Source organism: Bos mutus, chromosome 7 (genome assembly GCF_027580195.1).
Source record: "Bos mutus isolate GX-2022 chromosome 7, NWIPB_WYAK_1.1, whole genome shotgun sequence".
NCBI lineage: Eukaryota > Metazoa > Chordata > Mammalia > Artiodactyla > Bovidae > Bos > Bos mutus.
In genome coordinates, this window is record NC_091623.1 from 49,861,268 (window position 1) to 49,888,427 (window position 27,160).

Sequence of the window (27,160 nt, forward strand, 5' to 3'; positions counted from 1 at the left end):
CTATTAACTCTATTTAAGCTTCTGAGAATTTTTTTTTTTAAATCACACTTTTTATTTCCTTTATATACTTCTACCTCTACATTCGCCTTTTGCAGGTCTGTGGGCTTTTTTGTTTTCTTTTTCTTCTTAAAAAAATTTTTTTAATTAATTTTTTATTTTGTATGTTTTTCTTATTGTTCTTATCCTGCTATAGTTATTCTTTAATATACATAAATCTTTTTACATACTTCTATTTAACTTTGCTTTTCTATTTTTTTCTTCTTTTTTTTTTTTTTTTTTCATCAAGTTATTAGTTTGATTTTTTTTTATTTTTTTATTTTTTTGCTTTATCCCCCAGTTGGCATTCTGCTTTGGTTTTCTTTCCTGGTTAGTTTTTTTAGTTAGTTTTGTTTTTATTTGGTAAATAACACTTTTGGTTTCCTTAATTGCTAGGTCACTTTCTTGTATTTTCTTTTCTTTGGACTGTTTTGGTTTTGTTTGTGTGTGCGTGGTCCATTGTTTTTGTTATTATTTGTCTGACTTTGTTTGTACCATTTATATGGGATTTGTCTTTTGTTTCTTGTTTTGTTTTTAGTTTTCGTGTGTTTGTTTTAATTCCCTTTAATGCCATAACAGCGACTTGTGGAATCTCAGTTCCCTGACCGGTCTTGGGCCTGAGCCTTTGGAGTGGAAGTGCTGAATCCAGGACTGCCAGAGAACTCCTAACCCCAGGAAGTATTAATTAGTGAAAACTCAAACAAAGGTCTTCACCTGTACACAAGACCCAGCATCACCCAACTGCTGGCAGCACCCAGTGCAAGATGCAAACAACAAGCAAGACAAAAGCACAAATTCAATCATCAACAGACAGGATTCCCACAGACATCCCAAAACATATCACTTAGCACAACCCTGCCCAGCAGAGGGAAAAGAAACTCACCTCCTCCAACAAGAATGCAGACACAAGTCCCTCCCAACACAAAGTCTACACAAACCAGTGGACCAGGCTTACCCACTGAGGGCAGACACCAAAAGGAAGAAGGATACGACCCCTAAAGCCTGGGCAAAGGAGGCCTCAAGCACGGTAAATTAGGAAAAAAATGAAAAGACAGAAGTATTGCACAGATGAAGGAACAAGGTGGAAATTAACAAGACCAAATAAAGAGAGAGGAAATAAGGCAAACTACTTGAAATGGAATTCAGAGTAATAATAGTAAAAATGATCTAAAACCTTGAAAATAGAATAGAGAAAATGCAAGAATCAATTAACACATTTAACAAGGACTTAGAAGAAATAAAGCCTTACAGAAATAAAATATAGCCTTACAAATAGCTGTGAAAAGAAGAGAAGTGAAAAGCAAAGGAGAAAAGGAAAGATATAAGCATCTACATACAGAGTTCCAAAGAATAGATCGGTATGTATCTTGGCACGTTTCTCCTTTGGTTTATCCTGTTTGGGACTCCCTTCACTTCTTAGACTTAATTTATTTCCTTTCCCACATAAGTGAAGTTTTTGACTATACTCTCTTCAAAAATTTTCTCAGACACTTTCTTTTTCTCTTCTTCTTCTGGGACCCCTTTAAGTCAAATGTTGGTGTGTTTAATATTGTCCCAGAGGTCTCTAAGACTATCCTGAATTCTTTTCATTATTTTTTATTTATTCTGCTCTTCAGCAGTTATTTCCACAATTCTATCTTCCAACTCACTTATCCATTCTTCTGCCTCAGTTATTCCACTATAGATTCCTTTTACAGTATTTATTTCAGTGATTGTGTTCATCTGTTTGTTTATTCTTTATTTGTTCTAGTCAGTTCAGTTCAGTCACTCAGTCACATCCGACTCTTTGCGACCCCATGAACTGCAGCACACCAGGCCTCCCTGTCCATCACCAACTCCCGGAATTCACTCAAACTCATGTCCATCGAGTTGGTAATGCCATCCAGCCATCTCATCCTCTGCCGTCCCCTTCTCCTCCTGCCCTCAATCCCTCCCAGCATCAGAGTCTTTTCCAGTGGGTCAACTCTTCTCATGAGGTGGTCAAAGTACTGGAGATTCAGCTTCAGCATCAGTCCTTCCAATGAACACTAAGGACTGATCTCCTTTAGAATGGACTCGTTGGATCCCCTTGCAGTCCAAGGGACTCTCAGGAGTCTTCTCCAACACCACAGTTCAAAAGCATCAATTCTTTGGCACTCAGCTTTCTTCACAGTCCAACTCTCACATCCATACATGACAACTGGAAAAACCATAGCCTTGACTATCTGACCTTTGTTGTCAAAGTAATGTCTCTACTTTTGAATATGCTGTCTAGGTTGGTCATAACTTTCCTTCCAAGGAGTAAGCGTCTTTTAATTTCATGGCTGCAGTCACCATCTGCAGTGATTTTTGGAGCCCCCCAAAATTAAGTCTGACACTGCTTCCACTGTTTCCCCATCTATTTCCCATGAAGTGATGGGACCAGATGCCATGATCTTTGTTTTCTGAATGTTGAGCTTTAAGACAACTTTTTCACTCTCCTCTTTGACTTTCATCAAGAGGCTTTTTAGTTCCTCTTCACTTTCTGCCATAAGGGTGGTGTCATCTGCATATCTGAGGTTATTGACATTTCTCCTGGCAATCTTGATTCCAGCTTGTGCTTCCTCCAGCCCAGCGTTTCTCATGATGTACTCTGCATATAAGTTAAATAAGCGGGGTGACAATATATAGCCTTGATGTACTCCTTTTCCTATTTGGAACCAGTCTGTTGTTCCATGTCCAGTTCAAACTGTTGCTTCTGACCTGCATATAGGTTTCTCAAGAGGCAGGTCAGGTGGTCTGGTATTCCCATCTCTTTCAGAATTTTCCACAGTTTATTGTGATCCACACAGTCAAAGGCTTTGGCATAGTCAATAAAGCAGAAATAGATGTTTTTCTGGAACTCTCTTGCTTTTTCCATGATCCAGCGGATGTTGGCAATTTGATCTCTGGTTCCTCTGCCTTTTCTAAAACTAGCTTGAACATCTGGAAGTTCACGGTTCACGTATTGCTGAAGCCTGGCTTGGAGAATTTTGAGCATTACTTTACTAGCGTGTGAGATGAGTGCAATTGTGTGGTAGTTTGAGCATTCTTTGGCATTGCCTTTCTTTGGGATTGGAATGAAAACGGGCCTTTTCCAGTCCTGTGGCCACTGCTGAGTTTTCCAAATTTGCTGGCATATTGAGTGCAGCACTTTCCTAGCATCATCTTTCAGGATTTGAAATAGCTCCACTGGAATTCCATTACCTCCACTAGCTTTGTTCGTACTGATGCTTTCTAAGCACTGACTTCACATTCCAGGATGTCTGGCTCTAGGTGACTTCACATTCCAGGATATCTGGCTCTAGGTGAGTGATCACAACATCATGATTATTTTGGTCATGATGATCTTTTTTGTACAGTTCTTCTGTGTATTCTTGCCACATCTTCTTAATATCTTCTGCTTCTGTTAGGTCCATACCATTTCTGTCCTTTATTGAGCCCATTTTTGCATGAAATGTTCCCTTGGTATCCCTAATTTTCTTGAAGAGCTCTCTAGTCTTTCCCGTTCTGTTGTTTTCCTCTATTTCTTTGCATTGCTGAGGAAGGCTGTCTTATCTCTCCTTGCTATTCTTTGGAACTCTGCATTCAGATGCTTATATCTTTCCTTTTCTCCTTTGCTTTTGCATCTCTTCTTTTCACAGCTATTTGTAAGGCCTCCTCAGATAGCTGTTTTGCTTTTTTGCATTTCTTTTCCATGGGGATGGTCTTGATTCCTGTCTCCTGTACAATGTCATGAACCTCCGTCCATAGTTCATCAGGCACTCTATCTATCAGATCTAGTCCCTTAAATCTATTTCTCACTTCCACTGTATAATCATAAGGGATTTGATTTAGGTCATACCTGTATGGTCTAGTGGTTTTCCCTACTTTCTTCAATTTAAGTCTGAATTTGGCAATAAGGAGTTCATGATCTGAGCCACAGTTAGCTCCCAGTCTTGTTTTTGCTGACTGTATAGAGCTTCTCCATCTTTGGCTGCAAAGAATATAATCAGTCTGATTTCAGTGTTGACCATCTGGTGATGTCCATGCCTAGAGTCTTCTCTTGTGTTGTTGGAAGAGGGTGTTTTCTATGATCAATGCGTTCTCTTGGCAAAACTCTATTAGCCTTTGCCCTGCTTCATTCCATACTCCAAGGCCAAATTTGCCTGTTACTCCAGGTGTTTCTTGACTTCCTACTTTTGCATTCCAGTCCCCTATAATGAAAAGGACCTCTTTTTTGGGTGTTAGTTCTAAAAGGTCTTGTAAGTCTTCATAGAATCGTTCAACTTCAGCTTCTTCAGTGTTACTGGTTGGGGCATAGGCTTGGATTACTGTGATATTGAATGGTTTGCCTTGGAAACGAACAGTACCAGTATCATACTGTGTGTGATTTTTGAGATTGCATCCAAGTATGGCATTTCGGACTCTTTTGTTGACCATTATGGCTACTCCTTTTCTTCTAAGGGATTCCTGCCCACAGTAATAGATATAATGGTCGTCTGAGTTAAATTCACCCATTCCCGTCCATTTTAGTTCTGTGATTCCTAGAATGTCGATGTTCACTCTTGCCATCTCCTGTTTGACCACTTCTAATTTGCCTTGATTCATGGACCTAACATTCCAGATTTCTATGCAATATTGTTCTTTATAATATTAGACCTTGCTTCTATCACCAGTCACATCCACAACTGGGTATTGTTTTTGCTTTGGCTCCATCCCTTCCTTCTTCCTGGAGTTATTTCTCCACTGATCTCCAGTAGCATATTGGGCACCTACCGACCTGGGGAGTTCCTCTTTCAGTATCCTATCATTTTGCCTTTTCATACTGTTCATGGGTTTCTCAAGGCAAGAATACTGAAGTGGTTTGCCATTCCCTTCTCCAGTGGACCACATTCTGTCAGACCTCTCCACCATGACCCGTCTGTCTTGGGTGGCCCCACAGGGCATGGCTTAGTTTCATTGAGTTAGACAAGGCTGTGGTCCGTGTGATCAGATTGACTAGTTTTCTGTGATTATGGTTTCAGTGTGTCTGCCCTCTGATACCCTCTCGCAACACCTACCATCTTACTTGGGTTTCTCTTACCTTGGACAAGGGGTATCTCCTCACTGCCACCCCTCCTGACCTTGAACGTGGAGTAGCTCCTGTCGGCCCTCCTAGGAATGTAAGTGAAAAGTGAAAGTGTTAACCACTCAGTCGTGTCTGATTCTTTGCAACCCCATGGACTGTAGTCCACCAGGCTCCTCTGTCCATGGAATTTTCCAGGCAAGAATACTGGAATGGATTGGCATTCTTTTCTCCTGGGGATCTTCCCAACCTAGGGATTAAATCCTGGTCTCCTGCATTCTTGTCAGATATATATCAATGATTACTTTAAATGTAAGTGGATTAAATGCACTAGCCAAAAAATGCAGACTGGCTGAATGGACACAAAAACAAGACCCACATACATTGCTGTCTACAAGAAACCCACTTTAGACCTAGAGACACATACAGACTGAAAGTGAGAGGATGAAAAAAGATATTCCATGCAAATAGAAATCAAAAAAAGCGGGAGTAGCAATAATTATATCAGATAAAATAGACTTTAAAATAAAGACCATTACAAGAGATGGAAGGACACTACATAACGATCAAGGGGTCAATCCATGAAGAAGACATAACAATTGTAAATATTTATGCACCCAACATAGGAGCATCTCAATACATAAGACAAACACTAACAGACATAAAAGGAAAAACTGACAGTAACACAATAATAGTAGGAGACTTCAACATCCCACTCACACCAATGGACAGACCATCAAAACAGAGAATTAACAAAGAAACAGAAGCCTTAAATGACACATTAGACCAGATGGATATAGTTGATATCTTCAGGACATTCCATCCAAATGCTGAAGAATACACCTTCTTTTCAAATGCACATGGAACATTCTCCAGGATAGACCACATCTTGGGTCACAAGTCAAGCCTCAGAAAATTTAAGAAAATTGAAATTGTATTGAACATCTTTTCTGACCACAATGCTATGAGACTAATATCAATTACAGGGGGAAAAATGTAAAAAAACCAAACACATGGAGGCTAAATAATACGTTTCTAAATAATGAACAAATTACTAAAGAAATAAAAGGGAAATTAAAAAATTCTTAGAAACAAATGATGAAACATGATGACCCAAAACCTATGGGATGCAGCAAGAGCAGTTCTAAGAGGGAAGTTCATAGCAATATAATCTTATCTCAAGAAAAACATTAAATAGACTGCCTAACTTTACATCTAAAACCACTGGAAAAAGAAGAACAAAACCTTCCCAAAGTTAGTAGAAGGAAAGAAATCATAAAGATCAGAGCAGAGATAAATGAAAAAGAAATGAATGAAACAGTAGTAAGGATTAATAAAACGAAAAGCTGGTTCTTCGAGAAGATGAACAAAATTGACAAACCATTAGCCAGACTCATCAAGAAAAAAAGAGAAGAATCAAATCAATAAAATTAGAAGTGAAAAAGGAGAGGTTATGACAGACATAAGGGACTATTACAAGCAACTGTATGCCAACAAAATGGGCAACTTGGAAGAAATGGATAGATTTTTAGAAAAGTTCAAGCTTCAAAGACTGAATCAGGAAGAAATAGAAATTATGAACAAGTCAGTTAGAAGCACAAAAATCAAAACTGTGATAAAAAATCTCCCCCAAAACAGAAGCACAGGGCCGGATCACTTCCCAGGTGAATTCTATCAAATATTTAGAGAAGAGGTAAGGCCTATCCTTCTTAAACTCTTTCAAAACATTAGAGAGGAAGGAACACTTCCAAACTCACATTCTATGAGGCCACCATCACCCTGATCCTAAAACCAGATTAAAGACAGCACAAAAAAAGAAAATACAGGCCAGTATCACTGATGAACATAGATGCAAAAATCCTTAACAGAATTCTAGCAAACAGAATTCAACAACACATTAAAAAGTTCATACACCATGGTCAAGTCCGGTTTATCTCAGGGATGCAAGGATTCCTGCGTATACACAAATTAATCAATGTGATATACACCATATTACAAATTGAAAGATAAAAATCATATGATAATCTCAATAGGTGCAGAAAAAGATTTTGACAAAATTGAGTACCCATTTATGATAAAAACTTCAAAAATGGGCAAAAAGGAACAAACCTCAACATAATAAAACCCATATATGATAAACCTACAGCAAACATTATTCTCAATGGTGTAAAACTGAAAGCATTCTTTCTAAGATCAGGAACAAGACAAGGGTGCCCACTCTTGCCACTGTTACTCAACAGAGTTCTGCAAGTCCTAACTATGGCAATCAGAGAAGAAAAAGAAGTAAAAGGAATCCAGAACAGGATTAAAGAAAAGAAAACAAGTAAAACTTAACAGAAAAGAAGTAAAACTCTCACTGTTTGTTGATAAGATACTATACATAGAAAACCCTAAAGATATTATCAGAAAATTACTAGAGCTAATCAGTGAGTTTAGTAAAGTCACAGGATACAAAATCAATACATAGATCACTTGTGTTCCTATACACTAAAAATGAAAAATCAGAAAAAGAAATAAAGGAACCAATCCCATTTACCATTGCAACAAAAAGAATAAAATATCTAGAAATAAACCTACCTAAGACATCTGGTCCCATCACTTCATGGGAAATAGTTGGGGAAACAGTGGAAACAGTGTCAGACTTTATTTTCTTGGGCTCCAAAATCACTGCAGATAGTGACTGCAGCCATGAAATTAAAAGACGCTTACTCCTTGGAAGGAAAGTTATGACCAACCTAGATAGCATATTCAAAAGCAGAGACATTACTTTGCAACAAAGGTCCATCTAGTCAAGGCTATGGTTTTTCCAGTGGTCATATATGGATGTGAGAGTTGGACTGTGAGGAAAGCTGAGTGTCGAAGAATTGATGCTTTTGAACTGTGGTGTTGGAGACTCTTGAGAGTCCCTTGGACTGCAAGGAGATCCAACCAGTGCGTTCTGAAGGAGATCAGCCTTGGGATTTCTTTGGAAGGAATGATGCTAAAGCTGAAACTCCAGTACTTTGGTCACCTCATGTGAAGAGTTGACTCATTGGAAAAGACTCTGATGCTGGGAGGGATTAGGGGCAGGAGGAGAAGGGGCCGACAGAGGATGAGATGGCTGGATGGCATCACTGACTCAATGGATGTGAGTCTGAGTGAACTCCGGGTGTTGGTGATGGACAGGGAGGCCTGGCGTGCTGAGATTCATGGGGTCTCAAAGAGTCGGACACGACTGACCGACTGAACTGAACTGAACTGACTGAAGGAACAAAAGAGCTGTATGCAGAAAACTATAAAACACTGATAAAGAAATCAAGAAGACATAAACAGATGGAGAGATATTCCATGTTCCTGAGTTGGAAGAATCAGTATTGTGATTATACTATCAAATGCAATCTACAGATTCACTGCAATCCCTATCAAATTACCAGTGGCATTTTTCAAAGAACTAGAAAGAAAAATTTCACAATTTATATGGAAACACAAGAGACCCTGAATAGCCAAAGTAATCTTGAGAAAGAAGAATGGAGCTGGAGAAAAGAGACACAGATGTAAAGAACAGACTTTTGGATGCTGTGGGAGAAGGCAAGGGTGGGGTGATTTGAGAGAATAGCATTGAAACATGTATATTATCATATGTAAAATAGATGACAAGTGCAAGCTTGATGCATGAAGCAGGGCACTCAAAGCCGGTGCTCAGGGACAACCCAAGGGATTGGGTGGGGAGGGAGGTGGGAGGGGGTTCAGGATGGGGGGACACATGTGCACCCATGGCTGATTCATGTCAATGTATGGCCCAAATCACCACAATACTGTAAATTAATTCGCCTCCAATTAAAAAAAAAAAAAAAAGAACAGAGCTGAAGAATCAACCTTCCTGACTTCAGACTATACTACAGAGCTATAGTCATCATGACAGTATGGTACTGGTACAAAAACAGAAATATAGCCCAATGGAACAAGATAGGGAGCCCAGAGATAAACCCACACACCTATGGGTACTTTGTTTTTTACAAAGGAGGCAGGAATATACAATGAGGCAAAGATAGCCTCTTCAATAAGTGGTGCAGGGAGAACTGGACAGCTACATGTAAAATAATGAAATTGGAACACTTCCTAACACCATAAACAGAAATAAAACTAAAAACGGATTAAAGACCTAAATGTAAGGCCAAAGACTATAAAACTCTTGGAGGAAAACATAGGCAGAACACTATGACATACCTCATAGCAAGCTTCTCTATGACCCACCTCCTAGAGTGATGGAAATAAACAAGTGAGACCTAATTAAAGTCAGAGGCTTTGCAGAGCAAAAGAAACTATAAGTCAGGTGAAAAGACGACCCTCAGAATAGTGGAAAATAATAGAAAATGAAACAACTGACAGGATTGATTTCTAAAATGTACAAGCAGCTCATGCAACTCAATACCAGAAATCAAACAACCCAATCAGAAAGTGGGCAAAAATCTAAACAGACATTTCTCCAAAGAAGACATACAGATGGCTAATAAACACATGAAAATATGCTCAGCATCAGTCATTATTAGAGAAATGCAAATCAAAACTACAGTGAACTACCTCTCACACTGATCAGAACGTCCATCATCAAAAAGTCTACAAACAGTAAATGCTGGAGAGGGTGTGGAGAAAAGGGAGCCCTCTTGCACTGTTGGTGGGAATGTATATTGATACAGCCACTATGGAAGACACTGTGGAGATTCCTTAAAAAACGGAATAACCCTGCCATTTGGTCCAACAGTCCTATTACTGGACATACACCCTAAGAAAACCATAACTGAATAAAACATGGATGCCAATGTTCATTACAGCACTGTTTACCATAGCTAGTGCATGGAAGCACCCTAGATGTCCACTGACAGACGAATGAATAAAGAAGCTGTGGTGTACGTATATACAATATTATATGTACCAGCCATATTACCCAGCCATAAAAAAGAACACATTTGCGTCAGTGAAAATACGGTGGATGAACCTAGAGCCTATTATACAGAGTGAAGTAAATCAGAAAGAGAAAAAGATAATATTTTAATGCATATATATGCAATCTAGAAATATGGTACTGATGAACCTCCTTACAGGTCAGCAGTGGAGATGCGGACATAGAGAACAGACTTATGGACATGGGAAGAGGGGACGGAGAGGGTGGGACAAATGTACACAGTAGCACGGAAATGTATCACACTACCGTATGTAAAGTGGATCCATTCAGTTCAGTCGCTCAGTCATGTCCGACTCTTTGCAACACCATGGACTGCAGCACGCCAGGCTTCCCTGTCCATCACCAACTCCCAGAGCTTGCTCAAACTCATGTCCATCGAGTCAGTGATGCCAAGCAACCATCTCATCCTCAGTTGTCCCCTTCTCCTGCCTTCAGTCTTACCCGGCATCAGGGTCTTTTCCAATGAGTCAGTTCTTCGCATCAGGTGGCCAGAGTTTTGGAGTTTCAGCTTCAGCATCAGTCCTTCCAATGAATATTCAGGACTGATTTCCTTTAGGATTGACTGGCTGGATCTCCTTGCAGTGGATAGCCAATGGGAATTTGTTCTATGATTCAGGGAACTCAAACTGGGGATCTGTGACAACCTAGAGGGTGTGGGAGGTGGGAGGGAGATTCAGGAGTGAGGAAACATACGTATACCTATGGCTGATTCATGTTGATGTATGGCAGAAACCAACACAATATTGTAAAGCAATTATCTTTCAACTAAAATAAATAAATTTTAAAAAAATGTGACAAAATAACATGGCTACAGAAAGTTGCAAAAAGTTTGCAGAAAAAGGAACATTCTGAAAAGTCTTGGATTTGGTCAGGATTTTCTAAGGTTGGATTAAATTTGATCAGGGAAATGGATTTTATTAATAGTAGGCTGATGCAGAACTGGATTTGCTTCTCTGTCTCACAAGAGAACAGTTTTCCTGGAATGCTGCTTTTGATAAAACGTGTGAGTTTCTGTGCCTTTAAAGTGAAGTGAAAGTCGCTCAGTCGTGTCCAACCCTTTGTGACCCCATGGACTGAGTCCTTTGAATTCTCCAGGCCAGAATACTGGAGTGGGTGGCCTTTCCCTTCTCTAGGGAATCTTCCCAACCTGGGGATTGAATCCAGGTCTCCTGCATTACAGGCGGATTCTTTACCAGCTGAGCCATCAGGAAAGCCCAAGAATACTGGAGTGGGTGCCTTTACATGATCTCTATTTTATTCTTGAAATATTTTTTTCACCTTACCTCATTGTTTCACAACTTTTAATCCTATATAACCAAGTGTTTTAAAACTTTTTGAAGGAAGTTCCTCACAGTCCCATGGTGAGGGCTCTGTGCTTGTGCTGCAGGGGACATGGATTTGATCCCTGATCAGAGAAGTAAGATCTCACAAACTGCACAGTGCAGCCATAAAAACTTTTTGAAGTTTTTGACAGACTTCCCAAATGTGAAATTCCAATTAAAGATCTTCAGCTGACTTTGGGGTGCTTCACAGGGACCCAAGAGCATCCCAAAGAGAGATCCTAAACTAATTGGGTTCATTTAGTATGTTAAATTACATGGGAAACACTGTCCAGACTCATTGTTGCCTATGTTAGATGGAATCATCAGACTCTTCTCAATTTTATGATAGCCACCAAAGAAATAGGGGAGAGGGTTTGGGGTTCTTCTGCTGTCTAATGTCTTACCTTACTCTTTGTCCAAAAATCCCCTGTAGGGATACTCCCACCTCTAGGAATTCAGTTCTTGACCCCCATGGCATTTTCCTTTGCTCCTTTTTGCTAGGACCCCCTTCACTTCAAGTCACTCCTGGTGGCTCAGAGGTTAAAGTGTCTGCCTGCAATGCGGGAGACCTGGGTTCGATCCCTGGGTCGGGAAGATCCCCTGGAGAAGGAAATGGCAACCCACTCCAGTATTCTTGCCTGGAGAATCCCACGGATGGAGGAGCCTGGTGGCCTACAGTCTACGGGGTCGCAAAGAGTGGGACACGACTGAGCGACTTCAGTTCACTTCCTTCACTTCAGGCCTTGGCAGCCCACACACTGCTCTGGACAGCCTTTTAGGTGGATGCTGCCCAGAAGCCCACATTATAAACGTTATAGATGCTCAGTCTCGAGGAATACACCCCAGCATAAGGAAACTTACTATAGGACATAAGCTCTAAATACACAGACCCCCTCAGGGAGAGTCCTGGCAGTGCCCCAGTACAAACCTCCCCCTGCCCATGACCCTTGTGAAAGAGGCCAAGTCAACCAGTGGTGTCTAGTTAGATGTCCAGTTAATCAGAGACTCCAGTTGGGAAAGTAGAGGATGCTCAAAGTCCCATTGGGTAAGAAGGGAATTTGGAGGACACTCCAACCCACTTGTGGCAAAAGCCTCGCCGTGAATGTCTCTGGGATGCTCGAATTCATTTCTAGGAATGCTCTTTACCAGTTGCAGTCTACTCAACATGGGAGGATCCTCTTCTAAGCTAGGAGCCCATTTGAATATAATTCCTTGGAGGGAGCAAAAGCCAAGGAACCACATGACCCAATGTGTATTAGAACAAATGAGAAAGTATATAAAAAAGGCCAGTTAATTATAAAAAGTTTAAAGAAGTGAACCAAGAAGAAAAAGAAAATTCAGCTTTTTTTCAGGAGCAGCTTATGAACCTTTTAGAAAATTTAGTAATATTGATTCTCCTACTCCTGAGTGTCAACCCCCTGCTTCTGCAACATTTTATCAGCCAGTCCAACCCTGGTATTATGCCCACAAAACCCCTAGAGGTAGGTAGCCTTTGTGGTATTTAATAATCGAGATCAAGTTGAGGAGGAAGAAAGAACCACTGTGAAAATAGGCAGACCAGGGCTCATGCTTAACTGATGGCTGTTGCTGTCAGTCATACCTTGCAACCTCAGGGCTACCCAAGGGAGCGAAGGAAGTTTAAACATTCATTTGGAGATAAACCAGCAAGGGGTTTCCTTTCCAACCCTGGCTTGGCAGGATGGCACCAGCAAAGAAGGACAGCAAGAAGGGCTGGTCTGCCATCAATAAGGTAGTGACCAGAGAATACACTTGACATTCACAAGCATATCCATGGAGTGGGTTTCTGAAAGCGTGCCCCATAGGCACTCAAAGAAACCCAGAAAGTTGCCATGAAGGAGATGGGAACCCCAGATGTATGCATTGACACCAAGTTCAACAAAGTTGCCTGGGCCAAAGGAATAAGAAGTGTCCCATATCGTATCTGTGTGTGGTTGTCCTGAAAATATAATGAAGATTCACCAAAGAAGCTCTATATGTTGGTTACCCATGTGCCTGTCACCACTTTAAAAATCTACAGTTAATGTGGATGAGAACTAACTGCTCATTGTCTGCTGCTGCTGCGTCACTTCAGTCGTGTCCAACTCTGTGTGACCCCAGAGGTGGCAGCCCACCAGGCTCCTCTGTCCCTGGGATTCTCCAGGCAAGAACACTGGAGTGGGTTGCCATTTCCTTCTCCAATGCATGAAAGTGAAAAGTGAAAGTGAAGTCGCTCAGTCGTGTCTGACTCTTAGTGACCCCATGGACTGCAGCCTACTAGGCTCCTCTGTCCACGGGATTTTCCAGGCAAGAGTACTGGAGTGGGGTGCCACTGCCTTCTCCGGCTTATTGTCTAGTAAAGTTATTAAACCGTAAAACAAAAACAAAACCCAGCAAGGGCTTCAAATGCAAGTCAGCTGGCCACTGGGCCTGTACATACTGGAAAGGAGTCCCCTGGTCCATGCTCAGACTGGTCCATGCCCAGTCTTCAAACACACTTCCAAGGTCATTGCAAGTGGGACCTTTCCTGGTTCAAAGGGGAAGAGGATGCCCATTCCTGAGGTGGTCATGCTGGGTGACCAAGGAAGCCTGGTACCTTCCTCCCACATAAGATATCTATCTCCACTGAGGAGCCCTGGGTGGTTTTTGATGTAGCAGGTGAGAAAATCCTTTTTTTTTTTTTTTTTTTACTTGATACAGAAGCTACTCACTCTGTCCTAATCTCTCATAATGGGCCTCTCCTCTAAAAGCTATACGTTGAGTGATGTCAGTGGAAAGCCTTGCACCCATTACTTCACTGGGCCTTTTCACTTGCCAATTTGAACAGTGGCTTCACATGCCTTTTTAGCTGTGCCTAAATGTCCTACCCCTTGGAGAAGGAAATGGCAGTCCACTCCCATATTCTTGCGTGGAGAATCCCATGGACAGAGGAGCCTGGTGGGCTATAGTCCATGAGGTCACGAAGAGTTGGACACAACTGAGTGGCTACACAGCAGCAGTCCTGCCCCACTGCTGGGGAGAGACCATCTGGGCTCCTTCAGAGCCATGTTATGATTAGGAGGCACCAGGCAGCCCCTTTTCTCGACTCTAAATCAGCTAGAGGAACAAGGGCTTTTTCCCAGCCGTATTCTACACACAGTAAACCCCACAGTTTGAGACAAAGGAATCCCTGGGAAGGCTATAAATGCCCAACCTGTAAAAATTAGCTTTAAGGCAGAAGTCGCTTATTCTGACAAGAGACAGTATTCCATAAAGTTGGAAGCAAAAAGGATTTGCAGCCTTCATAGATAAATTCTTAACACATGGCCTCTTAGTGCCCTGTCCGTCTCTCAGCAATACCCCTGTTCTGCCAGTTGTTAAGTCAAATGGGGAATATCAAATGGAACAAGACTTTCGAGCAGTAAGTGATGTAGTGGTCCCTGTACATCACCTCTTGGCCAATCCTTGTATTAGTCAAGATTCCTAGAGATGCCTAATGGTTTACTGTGGTTGACCTTCAGAATGCCTTCTTTTTTCACCCCAGTTCATTGCTCATCACAGTCTCTGCCTTTGAGTGGACTAACCCTTACTCAGGCCAAATGCAAGAATATACCTGGACAGTATTGCCTCAGGGGTTTCAGGACAGCCCACGCTTGTTCTCCCAGGCCCTAGGAAAGGAACGGAAGGAAATACACCTAAAAGAAGGATGATTCTACAGTGTGTGGATGGTATGTTAATATGTAGCCCACAATGGAGACCTCAGATCAGAATACCCTTGAAGTCCTTGGTTTCCTTGAGGCCTGGGATTAAAGGGTCTCCCACATAAAGGCACAAATCTCAAAGCAACAGTTTAAATATCTGGGATATGTTATAAACCCTGGAAATAGTTATTTCCAGATAGAAAACAAGCTATATTAGGCCTAAACATCCCAAAGATAAACATATTTGTACCTTCTTAGGCATGGTAGAATTTTGTGGAATTTAAATTCCAGGATTTGGTCCAATGGCTAAGCCTCTATATGAAGCCACTAAATGCCCAGATACAGAGCCATTACTTTGGACTGTGGAACAAGAAGAGGCTTTTAGTAATATCAAACAGGCCCTCACCTGAGCTCTTATTCTGGGCCTCCCTTTATTTGTTTACTTAACCTTTCATTTTATATTGGAGTATAGGTAATTAATAATGATGTGTTAGTTTCAGGTGTATAGCAAAGTAATTCAATTATACACATATCTGTTTCTTTTCAAATTCTTTCCCATTTAGGTTGTTGTATAATATTGAGCAGAGTTCTATGTGCTATACAGTAGGTCCTTGTTGGTGAACCATTTAAAATGTAGCAGTGTGTACATGTCATTCCTAAACTCCCTAACTATCCCTTCTCCCCCTCTTCCCCCACCCTAGTTTCTTCTCTAAGTCTATGAGTCTGTTTTGTAAATAAGTTCATTTGTATAATTTTTTTTTTTTTTAGATTCCACATATAAGCAATATCATATGATACTTCACTTTTCTAACTTACTTCACTCAGTATGATAGGCTTTAGGTCAATCCATGTTGCTGCAAATAGCATCATTTCATTCTTTTAAAATATTAGTGTATTTATTTTTATTTTTGCTGTGCTGGGTTTTTGTTGCTGGATATATGCCCAGGAATGGGACTGCAGGATGATATGGTAGCTCTGTGTTTAGTTTTTTAAGGAACCTCCATACTTTTCTCCATAGTGGCTGTACCAGTTACATTCCCATCAGTGGTGTAGGAGAATTTTCCCTTCCGTCCACACCCTCTCCAGCATTTATTTGTGGATTTTTTTGACAATAACCATATTCACTGGTGTGAGGTAATATCTCAATGTAGTTTTTTTTCTACATTTCTATAATAATTAGTGATGTTGAACATCTTTTCATATTCTTCCTGGCCATCTGTATGTCTTCTCTGGAGAAATGTGTATTGTATCTTCTGCCTATTTTTTGATTGAGTTGTTTGTTTTGATGATATTGAGCTGCATGAGCTGTTTGTAAATTTTGGAGACTAATTCTTTGTCAGCCACATAACTTTCAAACGTTTTCTCTCATTCTGTGGGTTGTCTTTTCATTTTGTTTATGGTTTCCTTTGGTGTGAAAAAGCTTTTGAGTTTATGTCCCATGTGTTTATTGTTATTTTTTTATTTCCATTACTCTGGGAGACAGATCAAAAAAGATATTGCTGCAATTTATGTCAGAGAGTGTTCTGCCTATGTTTTCCTCTAAGAGTTTTATAGGGTCTGGTCTCACATTTAGGTCTTTAATCTCATTTTGAACTTACAATATTGTAATTTAATTTTTTTTTACATGTAGCTGTCCAGTTTCTGAGTACCAGTTATTGAAGAAGCTGTTTTTCCACAATTGTAGAGTCTTGTCCCCTGTGTCACAGATTGACCATAGGTGTGTGGGTTTATTTCTGGGTCTTCTATCTTGTTCCATTGATCTATATTTCTGTTTTGGTGCCAGTATCATTCTGTTTTGATGACTATAGCTTTGTAGTATAGTCTGAAGTCAGGGAGCCTGATTCCTCCAGCTCTGTTCTTCTTCTGAGGTTGCTTTGGTTCTTCAGGGTCTTTTGTGTCTCCATACCAATTTTAAGAATTTTTTTTTTTTTTTGTTATTCTAGTTCTGTGAAAAATGCTGTTGGTAATTTGAAAGGAATTGCATTGAATCATAGATTGCCTTGGGAGTACGGGCATTTCGACAGTGTTGATTCTTCCAGTCCAAGAACATGGTGTATCTCCCTGTCTATTTGTGTCTCCTTCAGTTTGTCTCATTAGTGTCTTATAGTTTTCAAAGTACAGGTCTTCTGTCTCCTTCAGTAGGTTTATTCCTAGGTATTTTATTCTTTGTGATGTGTTGGTAAATGGGATTGTTTCTTTAATTTCTCTTTCTAAACTTTCATTGATAGATATAGAAAAACAATAGACTTCTGTGTATTAATTTTGTAATCTATAACTTTGCCAAATTCATTGATGAGTTCTAGTAGTTTTCTGATAGTATCTTTAGGATTTTCTATGTATAAGTATCATGTCATCTGCAAATAGTGACAGTTTAACTTCCTTTCCAATTTGGATTCATTTTATTTCTTTTTCTTTTCTGATTGCCATAGCTAGGGCTTCCAAACCTATATTGAATAAAAGTGGAGAGAGTGGAAATCTTTGTCTTGTTCCTGATCTTAAAGGAAATGCTTTCAGCTTTTCACTGTTGAGGATGATGTTAGCTGTAGGTTTGTCATATATGGCCTGTATTATATTGAGATATGTTCCCTCTATGCCCTCTTTCTGGAGAGTTTTCCTTATAAATAGGTGTTGAATTTTGTCAAAACCTTTTCTGCCTCAATTGAGATTATTATGGTTTTTAACTCTTCAGTTTGTTGATGTGGTGTATCACACTGATTGATTTGCGGATACTGAGAAATCCATACATCCCTAGGATAAATCCCACATGATCATGGTGTATGATCCTTTTTAATGAATTTTTGGATTCAGATTGCTAGTATTTTGTTGAGGATTTTTGTATCTATGCTCATCAGTGATATTGGCCTGTAACTTTCTTTTTTTTGGTGGTATCTTGGTCTAGGTTTAAGTATAGAACTATTTCAATATTTAGTTTCATTTTAAAATTAAAATTATTGGACAATTTTTTGCAATTTAAAATTCATTATTACAGGTGAGGAAAACATTAATAAGCCATTAGTTATTGAAAACAAATAAAATTATCAACCATGCATTTAAAAAAGCCATGTTAAAGAGTAAAAAGTTCCAATTATACTATTTAACCAAAGGAAATCTCCTTTACCTCTTTATTTCTAATTATAACATTCTCATTTTGACATAATTACACCTTTTTCACCCAGTTAATACAGTGTAAACAAAATTTTTCCAAATGTTAAGACTTTACAATATATGACATATGACATAATTGTAACTCTTTAAAAGTTCCTTAAAAGAAATTTGAAATTTTAATTTTCACTGTGAACCTGTCTAATCAAAAAGTAAAGGACATCACTACCACATGAATTAAAACAAATAATGGAATAAAAAACAAAAGTGGTATCTATATAATCAGCAAATTATCTGATAAGACATTTTAACTGCTTCACATTTGTGCTTAGCACAAGTGAGAATAAACTGGTTCCAAGGTACTACAAGGTTTGGCATTTTTCCTCTTCAGCTTTAAATCATAGTGTTACTCTACTTAAGTAATCTCTAAGAAAATGGCAGTGTTCTTAAGTACAAAAATTATTATATCCAGTAGGTGGTATTCTACATAGTCAAGATAACAAGAGAAGTCTTTATAAAATTAGATTTTTTAAAATGCAGAATATCTGATTATTACCAGTATCTCAAAAGCAAAAATGAGAAAAATACAGAAAATAGAAGTACTCATTGAATAATATTTCACTTTGAGGAAACCAGAAATGATTCTATTCCAAGAAATAAGTAATAATGATGAGATGTAACACACCATATATCTTTTAAGCCAAACCATGCTTTTCTGCTCAGAACAATTTTGATTTTTACATTCTTAATCTCCTTTGTCTAGAACAGGACCCATTTGAAGTCATTATTTGAATAGAGTTCATAATCTAAAGCCCCTTTTCTCCACAGGATCTTTTCATTTTAGTATGTATACAAAAGCTGCAAAAAGGCAAATGAAAATCAGTTATAAGAATTTGTAGCATAATAAATACCAATTACAGTAACTGTCAACAGACTTCTATACCGAAGCCAAAAAGTTGCTACAGTACAGGTGAGAACTAACATGATTCCTCCATATACTCAGACTTCATTTAGTAATACCATCATAAGATCCAAAAACAAACCTTGATGGGTCCTTTCAAAGATGCATAATTTTCCAAACAATTTTCCTCTGGACACACAGCCTGTACATTCATTCAATCCTTTTTTTAGTCGTTTAGCTTTTGCAATGTTTTCTTGACGTTTTTGTTTCTTCTTTTGCTCCTTTTCCCTGGCCTCAATCATCCTGGCCAATTTCCAAGACCGCACAGCACTTGCTAGAAACAGTGGAGTTACAGCCAAAATAACTGTTGTAAGGAAGCCATATGGGTCCTTTGCAGCCCATTCCACAACATACTCAGCCCAAGCCTTTAAATGAAACATCTTTGTGGAGGCCTTATGCTTGAGTAGTGATCTCTAATTTTGTCCTGGGATTAGCAGCCAGTCACAATTTCAGATGACCTTTGGTTGGCTGTCTTTTTCAACTCTACCAATACAGTTCTGAGAGAAGGCTTAAATTCTATATATTCCCATGCACCTCAATTTTGGACCCCAAGTGCAAGCGCCCTCCACACCAAGGAATAAATATTATTCTTCTTCCTTCCGAAAAGAATTGACCAGACTTGATCTTCGGACCAGACTTGCACGGCGCCTGAAGCTGAGGGCGCCTCGCAGCCACCCGCACTTTCCATTCCTTGTATTTTCCCCTCGCTCACTCTTCCTTCCTCACCCGCACCGCTGTGGCCTCGCTGCCCTGACCCTGCACACTGGCGAGCACCGGCGGGGCTCGAACAGCCAGCGATCCCCGGAGATCAGGGGTCGTCCCCACCACACCCTGGGCTGCTGGTGCTGCGCCGCGGCCATCTCCGATGAGCACCCGGGCTAAACAGCCGCAAGGGCCTCCACCCGCCCCACTACATCTCACGGGCCTTGTGCGTTCGGACCCCCACCCAGGCTTACTGCTTGGTCTAGTTTTGGTATAAGGGTAATGGTGGCCTCATAGGATAAGTTTAGGAGTTTTCTTTCCTCTGCAATTTTTTGGAACAGTTGTAGAAGGATAGGTGTTAGCTCTCCTCTAAAATGTTTGATAGACTTTGCCTGTGAAGCCATCGGGCCCTGGTTTGTTGAGAGTTTTTAATCATAGTTTCAATTTCAGTGCTTGTGATTGGTTTGTTCATATTTTCTATTTCTTCCTGGTTCAGTCTTGGGAGACTGTACCTTTCTAAAAATTGTGTCAATTTCTTCCAGGTTGTCCCTGTAGAGTCAGTTGTAACTTCTCTTTTTTCATTTCTAATTTTATTGTTTGAAGCCCTCTCTCTTTTTTCTTGATGAATATGGCTAAAGGTTTATCAATTTTATTTTTTTGAAGAACTAGCTGTTATTTCATTGATCTTTTCTGTTGTTTATTTCATCTCTATTTCATTTTTTCTGCTCCAATCTATGATTTCTTCCTTCTACTAACTTTAGGTTTTATTTGTTATCTCTCTAGTTGCTTTAGATATAAGCTTAGGTTGTCTATTTGAGATTTTTTTTGTTTTCTGAAGATTGCATTGCTATAAGCTTCCCTCTTACAACTGCTTTCTGTACCCCATAGGTTTTGTTTGATTGGTTTTCTGTGTGTGGTTTTTTTTTTAGTTTGTTTTTGGCCATGTCATGTGACATGTGGAAATTCATCCCATAGATTTTGGATCATTGTGCTTTCATTTTTGCTTGTCTCTAGGTGTTTTTTTATTTCCTCTATGATTTCTTCAGGGACCTATTAGTTGTTAACTAGCATATTGTTTCAGTTCAGTTCAGTCACTCAGCCGTGTCCGACTCTTTTCGACCCCATGAATCGCAGCATGCCAGGCCTCCCTGTCCATCACCAACTCCCGGAGTTCACTCAGACTCACGTCCATCGAGTCAGTGATGCCATCCAGCCATCTCCTCCTCTGTCGTCCCCTTCTCCTCCTGCCCCCAATCCCTCCCAGCATCAGAGTCTTTTCCAATGAGTCAGGCGAGGCTTTATTGGGAATCTTGCTGCAGCAGGAGGGAGGAAAAACGAGTAACAGTTTGTTTCCCTTGTTCCCTGAGTGGGGGAGCGTGCGGGCTCCTTGTAAGACGTGAGAGTGGAGGTGTCTTGGGTCATCTGCCTACCATCTTGGTGGTGCCATGTGCAGGGTGCATGTGCAATATTGTGTTTTTGCTCCTGGCTCCTCAGGATTGGCAGTTGGGTTCTTGTTTATAATTTGTTCCAACTCTGCATGCACACGCAATTATTTTTAGTCCCTTACAGTTTCTTTGTATTTTATTGTTCCAAGGAGGTTTGTCCAGGTGCAAACACTGAAGCAAAAGGTCTCAGGTTTCAAGTACCAGCCTATGTCATTTCCCCCGAGGAATTTTTCACCCTTTATTTATACAGGTTAAGGTGATATTGGGGTGACAACAGTGTGTGGTGGCTTGAAGTGAGATAGTTCTCTATTGGAGACTCAATCCTGGGCCACCTGGGTGAAAACCAGGACTCCTAACTGCTAGGACACCAGGGACTAGTGGGTAGAAGTAGAGCCCTGGTTCTTGTCTCCTTTGAAAAAAGAATTTTACAAAGAGACTGAGGTTATAAAACAAGCACTGAGTTTATTAGCACCTCATATGCATGAGAGAGCATACAAGAAGCAGTTTGTTTAGGACAGAACAAAGCAGAGCCACATACTCAGAGAAGAGTGTGGATGTCCTTGCTAATGAGGAGTGCACCAAAGGGGTGGTTTAATCATTTATATAGGGTCAGTTTTCTTTGTACCCTTTGGCCAGCCACCTGGCTCATTGCCCATAACTGGTCTGACTCAAGGCACTCCCTAGTGTGCACAGATGCCTTCTAACCAAGATGGATCCCAGCATGAGGGCCTCTGGGAGGCTGGTGACACATATTGCAGGGTGGTGCCCCCTTCCCTTTTTGGCTCTCGAGGAACTTCTCTCTTCTCTGAACTTCTCTGCACGTGCAGGTGGGGAGGTCTCCCTGGCTTCAAGAATGAAAGATGTGGTCATCTTTGTTTTTACACCAGCAGAGCTTAGTCTCTCTCTGCTCTTGCTGTTAACTTTTTCTTGATCTGTCAGCAAGAGACACGCTCTTATTTGCTGAGCCTGACAAGCACCAGCTGCTTGGCCTGGGGCCCATCTACTTCTTACTTTTAAGGGCAAAGATCTCTTGTAAAACTTCTTCCTGCTGTACAGGGACCACAGACCCTAGCCCAACCTAGAGGTGCATAAGTCCCTCACTGACTTTTCTCCAAGGACTTGTTGGGGTCTGGGCTGGCCTCTGCCGGAATGGGTTGAATTCCTTGAGCCATCATGAGCTTTACTTGAAATTGTTGAAGCCTAGAAGACAAAAATGGGCTTCCCAGGTGGCGCTAGTGAAAGAACCAGCCCACTAATGCAAGTTAGATGTAAGAGATGCCAGTTCAATCCCTGGGTCGGGAAAATCCCCTGGAGAAGGAAATGGAAACCCATTCCAGTATTCTTGCCTGGAGAATCCCATGGACAGAGGAGCCTGCTGGGCTACAGTCCATAGGGTCACATGGAGTTGGACACGACTGAAGTGACTTAGCACAGCACAGAAGACAAAAACTTAACCAAAAGTTATACCACTGGGGGCCAAAAAGGAAAAGAACACCAATAGCCATTAAAGGGCCTTGAAAGGGAAGGAACCAGGTTAAATTTAGGAGGACTTCCTTAACTGTTGACCAGACAGTGGAGGCAATATTGCTCCTGACAAAACTGTGAAGCCATTCTGCTTGAGTGTATACTTCCTTAATATTAACTTCTACCTGTACTGTTGCATTGATCCTGGTGCAGCAGAAAGTATTCGTTATCATACAAGCTCCATCCATCTTGTTTTGCCAGAAGGTAATCAAGAGTTAGACAAAAAAGAGAGAGGGAAAGAAAAAGAGACAGTTAGCCAAAGAAACAAGAGAGGTTTTAAGTCTTGTTAAGCCTTGCCCTGTCTGTTTCATCATATAATCAAGCTGTCTGGTGAGATTTCTCAGAGTTGTTTTATGATAGGGAAAGCCTCCCCATGGAGCTACCAGTCCTATGGTCAGCCCTGCCCTTGCTAAGATCATTCCTAGTGCTCTCTGGGTTTGGTGGTGAGCCAGAGTGTCCTGTTAAAGATTTAAAAAAATCTTTTACCTCTGTAGTCCCTATAGTGCACTCTCCTTTGAAATGGACATATCAGTGCATATATAGGTCATAGCTTGGTTGAAAAAGGACAGGGCCTGGCCATAATTCTGTAAAATACAATGGCTTGAGTGTCCGCAGAGGAAAACAAACCCGCCAATGAGGCAAACTTGAATTTCTGTCTCATGACTGTTAAGAGTGGACAATCTTGAAGGACATAACTGTTGTTAGTATTTGAACAGTTAGGGGACAGTGGACCATTATGTTGATAATTAAGCATATAAAGCTCTATGATATTTTAAACAAGATGTTCATGTACGATCCTGCTGATACCATCAGAGGGTGGCACTTGATAGGCCAGGATTGCACAGGTGGGTTGAACTGGATCGACCAGGTGGATGGGACATTTTGTTCACACCACTTATATTCCCCTTCTGTTTTGTTTAGGGGTGTGGGCCATAGTTTGAAACAGGGCACTAGTGGGTAAGGTTGTTTATCCTTATAGTTTATCCCTATGGAAGAGGCTGGGCTTCCCTGTGGCTCAGTGGTAAAGAATCCACCTGCCAGAAGAGAAGATAAGTGAAGTGGAAGATAGAATCATGGAATAAATGAAGCAGAGAGGAAAAAATAATTAAAAGAAATGAGGACAACCTCAGAGACCTCTGGGACAATGTTAAACTCCCCAAAAGAAGACAAAAAGAAAGGGTGTGAGAAAATACTTGAGGAGATAAAAGTTGAAAACTTCCCTAAAATGGGGAAGGAAATAGCCACCCAAGTCCAAGAAACCCAGAGAGTCCCAAACAGGATAAACCCAAGGTGAAACACCCAAACATACATATTAATCAAAGTAACAAAAATTAAACACAAAGAGCAAGTATTGAAAGCAGCAAGGGAAAAGCAACAAATAACACACAAGGGGATCCCTATTAGGATAACAGCTGATTTTTCAATAGAAATTCTTCAGGCCAGAAGGGAAGTGATGAAAGAGAAAAATCTACAATCGAGGTTACCCAGCAAGGATTTCATTTAGATATAAAGGAAAAATCAAAAGCTTTACAGACAAGCAAAAGCTGAGAAAATTCAGCACCACCAAACTGAACTTCAACAACCAAGCTCTTCAACAAATGCTAAAGGATCTTCTTTAGACAGGAAACACAGAAAAGGTTTATAAAAATGAACCCAAAACAACAAAGTAAATAGTAATGGGATCATACTTATCAATAATTCCCTTAAATGTAAGTGGGTTAAATGCTCCAACCATAAGACAAAGGCTGGCCAAATGGATACAAAACAAGACCCATATATATGCTGTCTACAAGAGACCCACCTCAAACCTAGGGACACATAGAGACTGAAAGTGAGGGGCTGGAAAAAGATATTTCATGCAAATGGAGACCAAAAGAAACAGGAGTAGCAATATACAATACTCATATCAGATAAAATAGACTTTGAAATAAAGACCATGATAAGAGACAAGGGACACTATATAATGATCAAAGGATCAATCCTAGAAGAAAATATAACAATTATAAACATATATGCAACCAACATGCATCAATACATAAGGCAAATGCTAACAAGTATGAAAGGGGAAATTAGCAGTAACACAATAATAGTGGGGGACTTTCATACCCTGCTGACACCTATGGATAGAACAACCAAACAGAAAATTAGCAAGGAAACACAAGCTTTAAATGATACAATAGACTGGTTAGACTTAATTGAAATCTACACAGCATTTCACCCCAAAATAATGGATTTCACCTTTTTCTCAAGTGCACACACAACATTATCCAGGATAGATCACATCCTGGGCCATAAATCTAGTCTTGGTACATTAAAAAAAAAATTGAAATCATTTCAAGCATCTTTTCTGATGACAGTGCAGTAAGATTAGATGTCAGCTACAGGGGAAAAAAACTACTAAAAACACAAACATATGAAGGCTAAACAACATGCTTCTGAATAACCAACAGATCACAGAAGAAATAAAAAAGGAAATAAAAATATGCAGAAACAAATGAAAATGAAGACACAACAATGCAAAACCTGTGGGATTCTGTTAGAGCAGCGCTAAGAGGGAGGTTCATAGCAATACAAGCCTACCTCAAGAAACAAGACAGACATCGAATAAAAAACCTAACTTTACACCGAAAGCAACTAGAAAAATAAGAACAGAAGAACCACAAAGTTAGTCGAAAGTGAGAAAGAAGTAAAAATCAGAGCAGAAAAATGAAAAAGAAATGAAGAAGACTATAGCAAAGATCAACAAAACTAAAAGCTAGTTCTTCAAGAAGATAAAATAGACAAACCATTAGATTCATCAAGAAAAAAAGGGAGAAGGATCAAATCAATAATATTAGAAATGAAAATGAAGAAATCACAACAGACAACACAGAAATACAAAGGATCATAAGAGACTATGAGCAATTATATGCCAATAAAATGGACAACTTGGGAGAAATGGACAAATTCTTAGAAAAATATGACCTTCCAAGACGGAACCAGGAAGAAATAGAAAATCTTAACAGATGCATCACAAGCATGGAAATCAAAACTGTAAGCAAAAATCTTTCAAAAAACAAAAGCCCAGGACCAGATGGCTTCAAAGGTGAATTCTACCAAAAATTTAGAAAAGAGTTAACACCTGTCCTATTCAAACTCTTCCAGAAAATTGCAGAGGAAGGTAAACTCCCAAACAGAGTCTAAGAGGCCATCATCACCCTAATCCCAAAACCAGACAAAGATGCCACAAAAAAAGAGAAAACTACAGGCCAGTATCACTGATGAACATAGATGCAAAAATCCTTAACAAAAGTCTAGCAATCAGAATCCAACAATATATTAAAAAGATATTGTTATCTTTTTAACATCATGACCAAGTAGGCTTTATCTCAGGGATGAAGGATTGTTCAATATTCACAAATCACCATATTAACAAATTGAAAGATAAAATTGAAATTGAAAGATAAAAACCATATGATTATCTCAATAGATTCAGGGAAAGCCTTGACAACATTCAACACGCATTTATGATAAAAACCTCTCCAGAAAACAGGCATAGAAGAAATACACCTCAACATAATAAAACCCATATATGACAAACCCACAGCAAACATCCTCAAGGGTGAAAATTGAAAGCATTTCTTCTAAAGTCAGGAACAAGACAACGGTGCCCACTCTCACCACTATTCAAAGTAGTTTTGGAAGTCTTAGCCACAGCAATCAGAGAAGAAAAAGAAATAAAAGGAATCCCAATAGGAAAAGAAGTAAAGCTCTCACTGTTTGCAGATGATATGATCCTCTATATAGAAAACCCTAAAGAAAATTACTAGAGCTAATCAATGAATATAGTAAAGTTGAAGGATATAAAATTAACATACAGAAATCCCTTGAATTCCTATACACTAACAATGAAAAAACAGAGAAATTAAGGACACAATCTCATTCACCATTGCAACACAAAGAATAAAATACTTAGGAATAAATTTACCTAAAGAAACAAAAGACCTAAATATGGAAAACTAGAAAACACTGGTGAAAGAAATCAAAGATGACAAAAATAGATGGAGAAATATACCATGTTCATGGATTGGAAGAATCAATATAGTGAAAATGAGTATACTACCCAAAGCAATCTGTAGATTTAACGTAATCCCTATCAAGCTACCAAGAGTATTTTTCACAGAACTAGAACAAATAATTTCACAATTTGTATGGAAACACAAAAAACCTCAAATAGCCAAAGCAATCTTGAGAAAGAAGACTGGAACTGGAGGAATCAACCTTCCTGACTTGAGACTATACTACAAAGCTACAGTCATCAAGACAGTATGGTATTGACACAAAGACAGAAATATAGATCAATGGAACAAAATAGAAAGCCCAGAGATAAATCCACACACCTATGGACACCTTATCTTTGACAAAG

General features: G+C 39.7%; 2 protein-coding genes and 1 pseudogene across 2 annotated transcripts in view; 2 read left to right on the plus strand and 1 right to left on the minus strand.

Annotated features, from left to right (window-relative positions):
• SQSTM1 (sequestosome 1) overlaps positions 1–27,160 on the plus strand; it is a 71,103-nt gene that overhangs the window by 5,687 nt on the left and 38,256 nt on the right. The window lies entirely within an intron of this gene.
• LOC102278880 (large ribosomal subunit protein eL31-like) lies at positions 13,044–13,402 on the plus strand (annotated as a pseudogene).
• On the minus strand, positions 18,120–26,977 carry LOC102281413 (small integral membrane protein 15). Its single transcript, XM_070373495.1, has 2 exons — positions 22,881–26,977; positions 18,120–22,163 (listed from the first exon to the last, which is right to left on the minus strand). Exon 2 carries the CDS (start codon positions 19,462–19,464, stop codon positions 19,123–19,125), a length of 342 nt encoding a protein of 113 aa, XP_070229596.1. The 5' UTR covers positions 19,465–22,163; positions 22,881–26,977; the 3' UTR covers positions 18,120–19,122.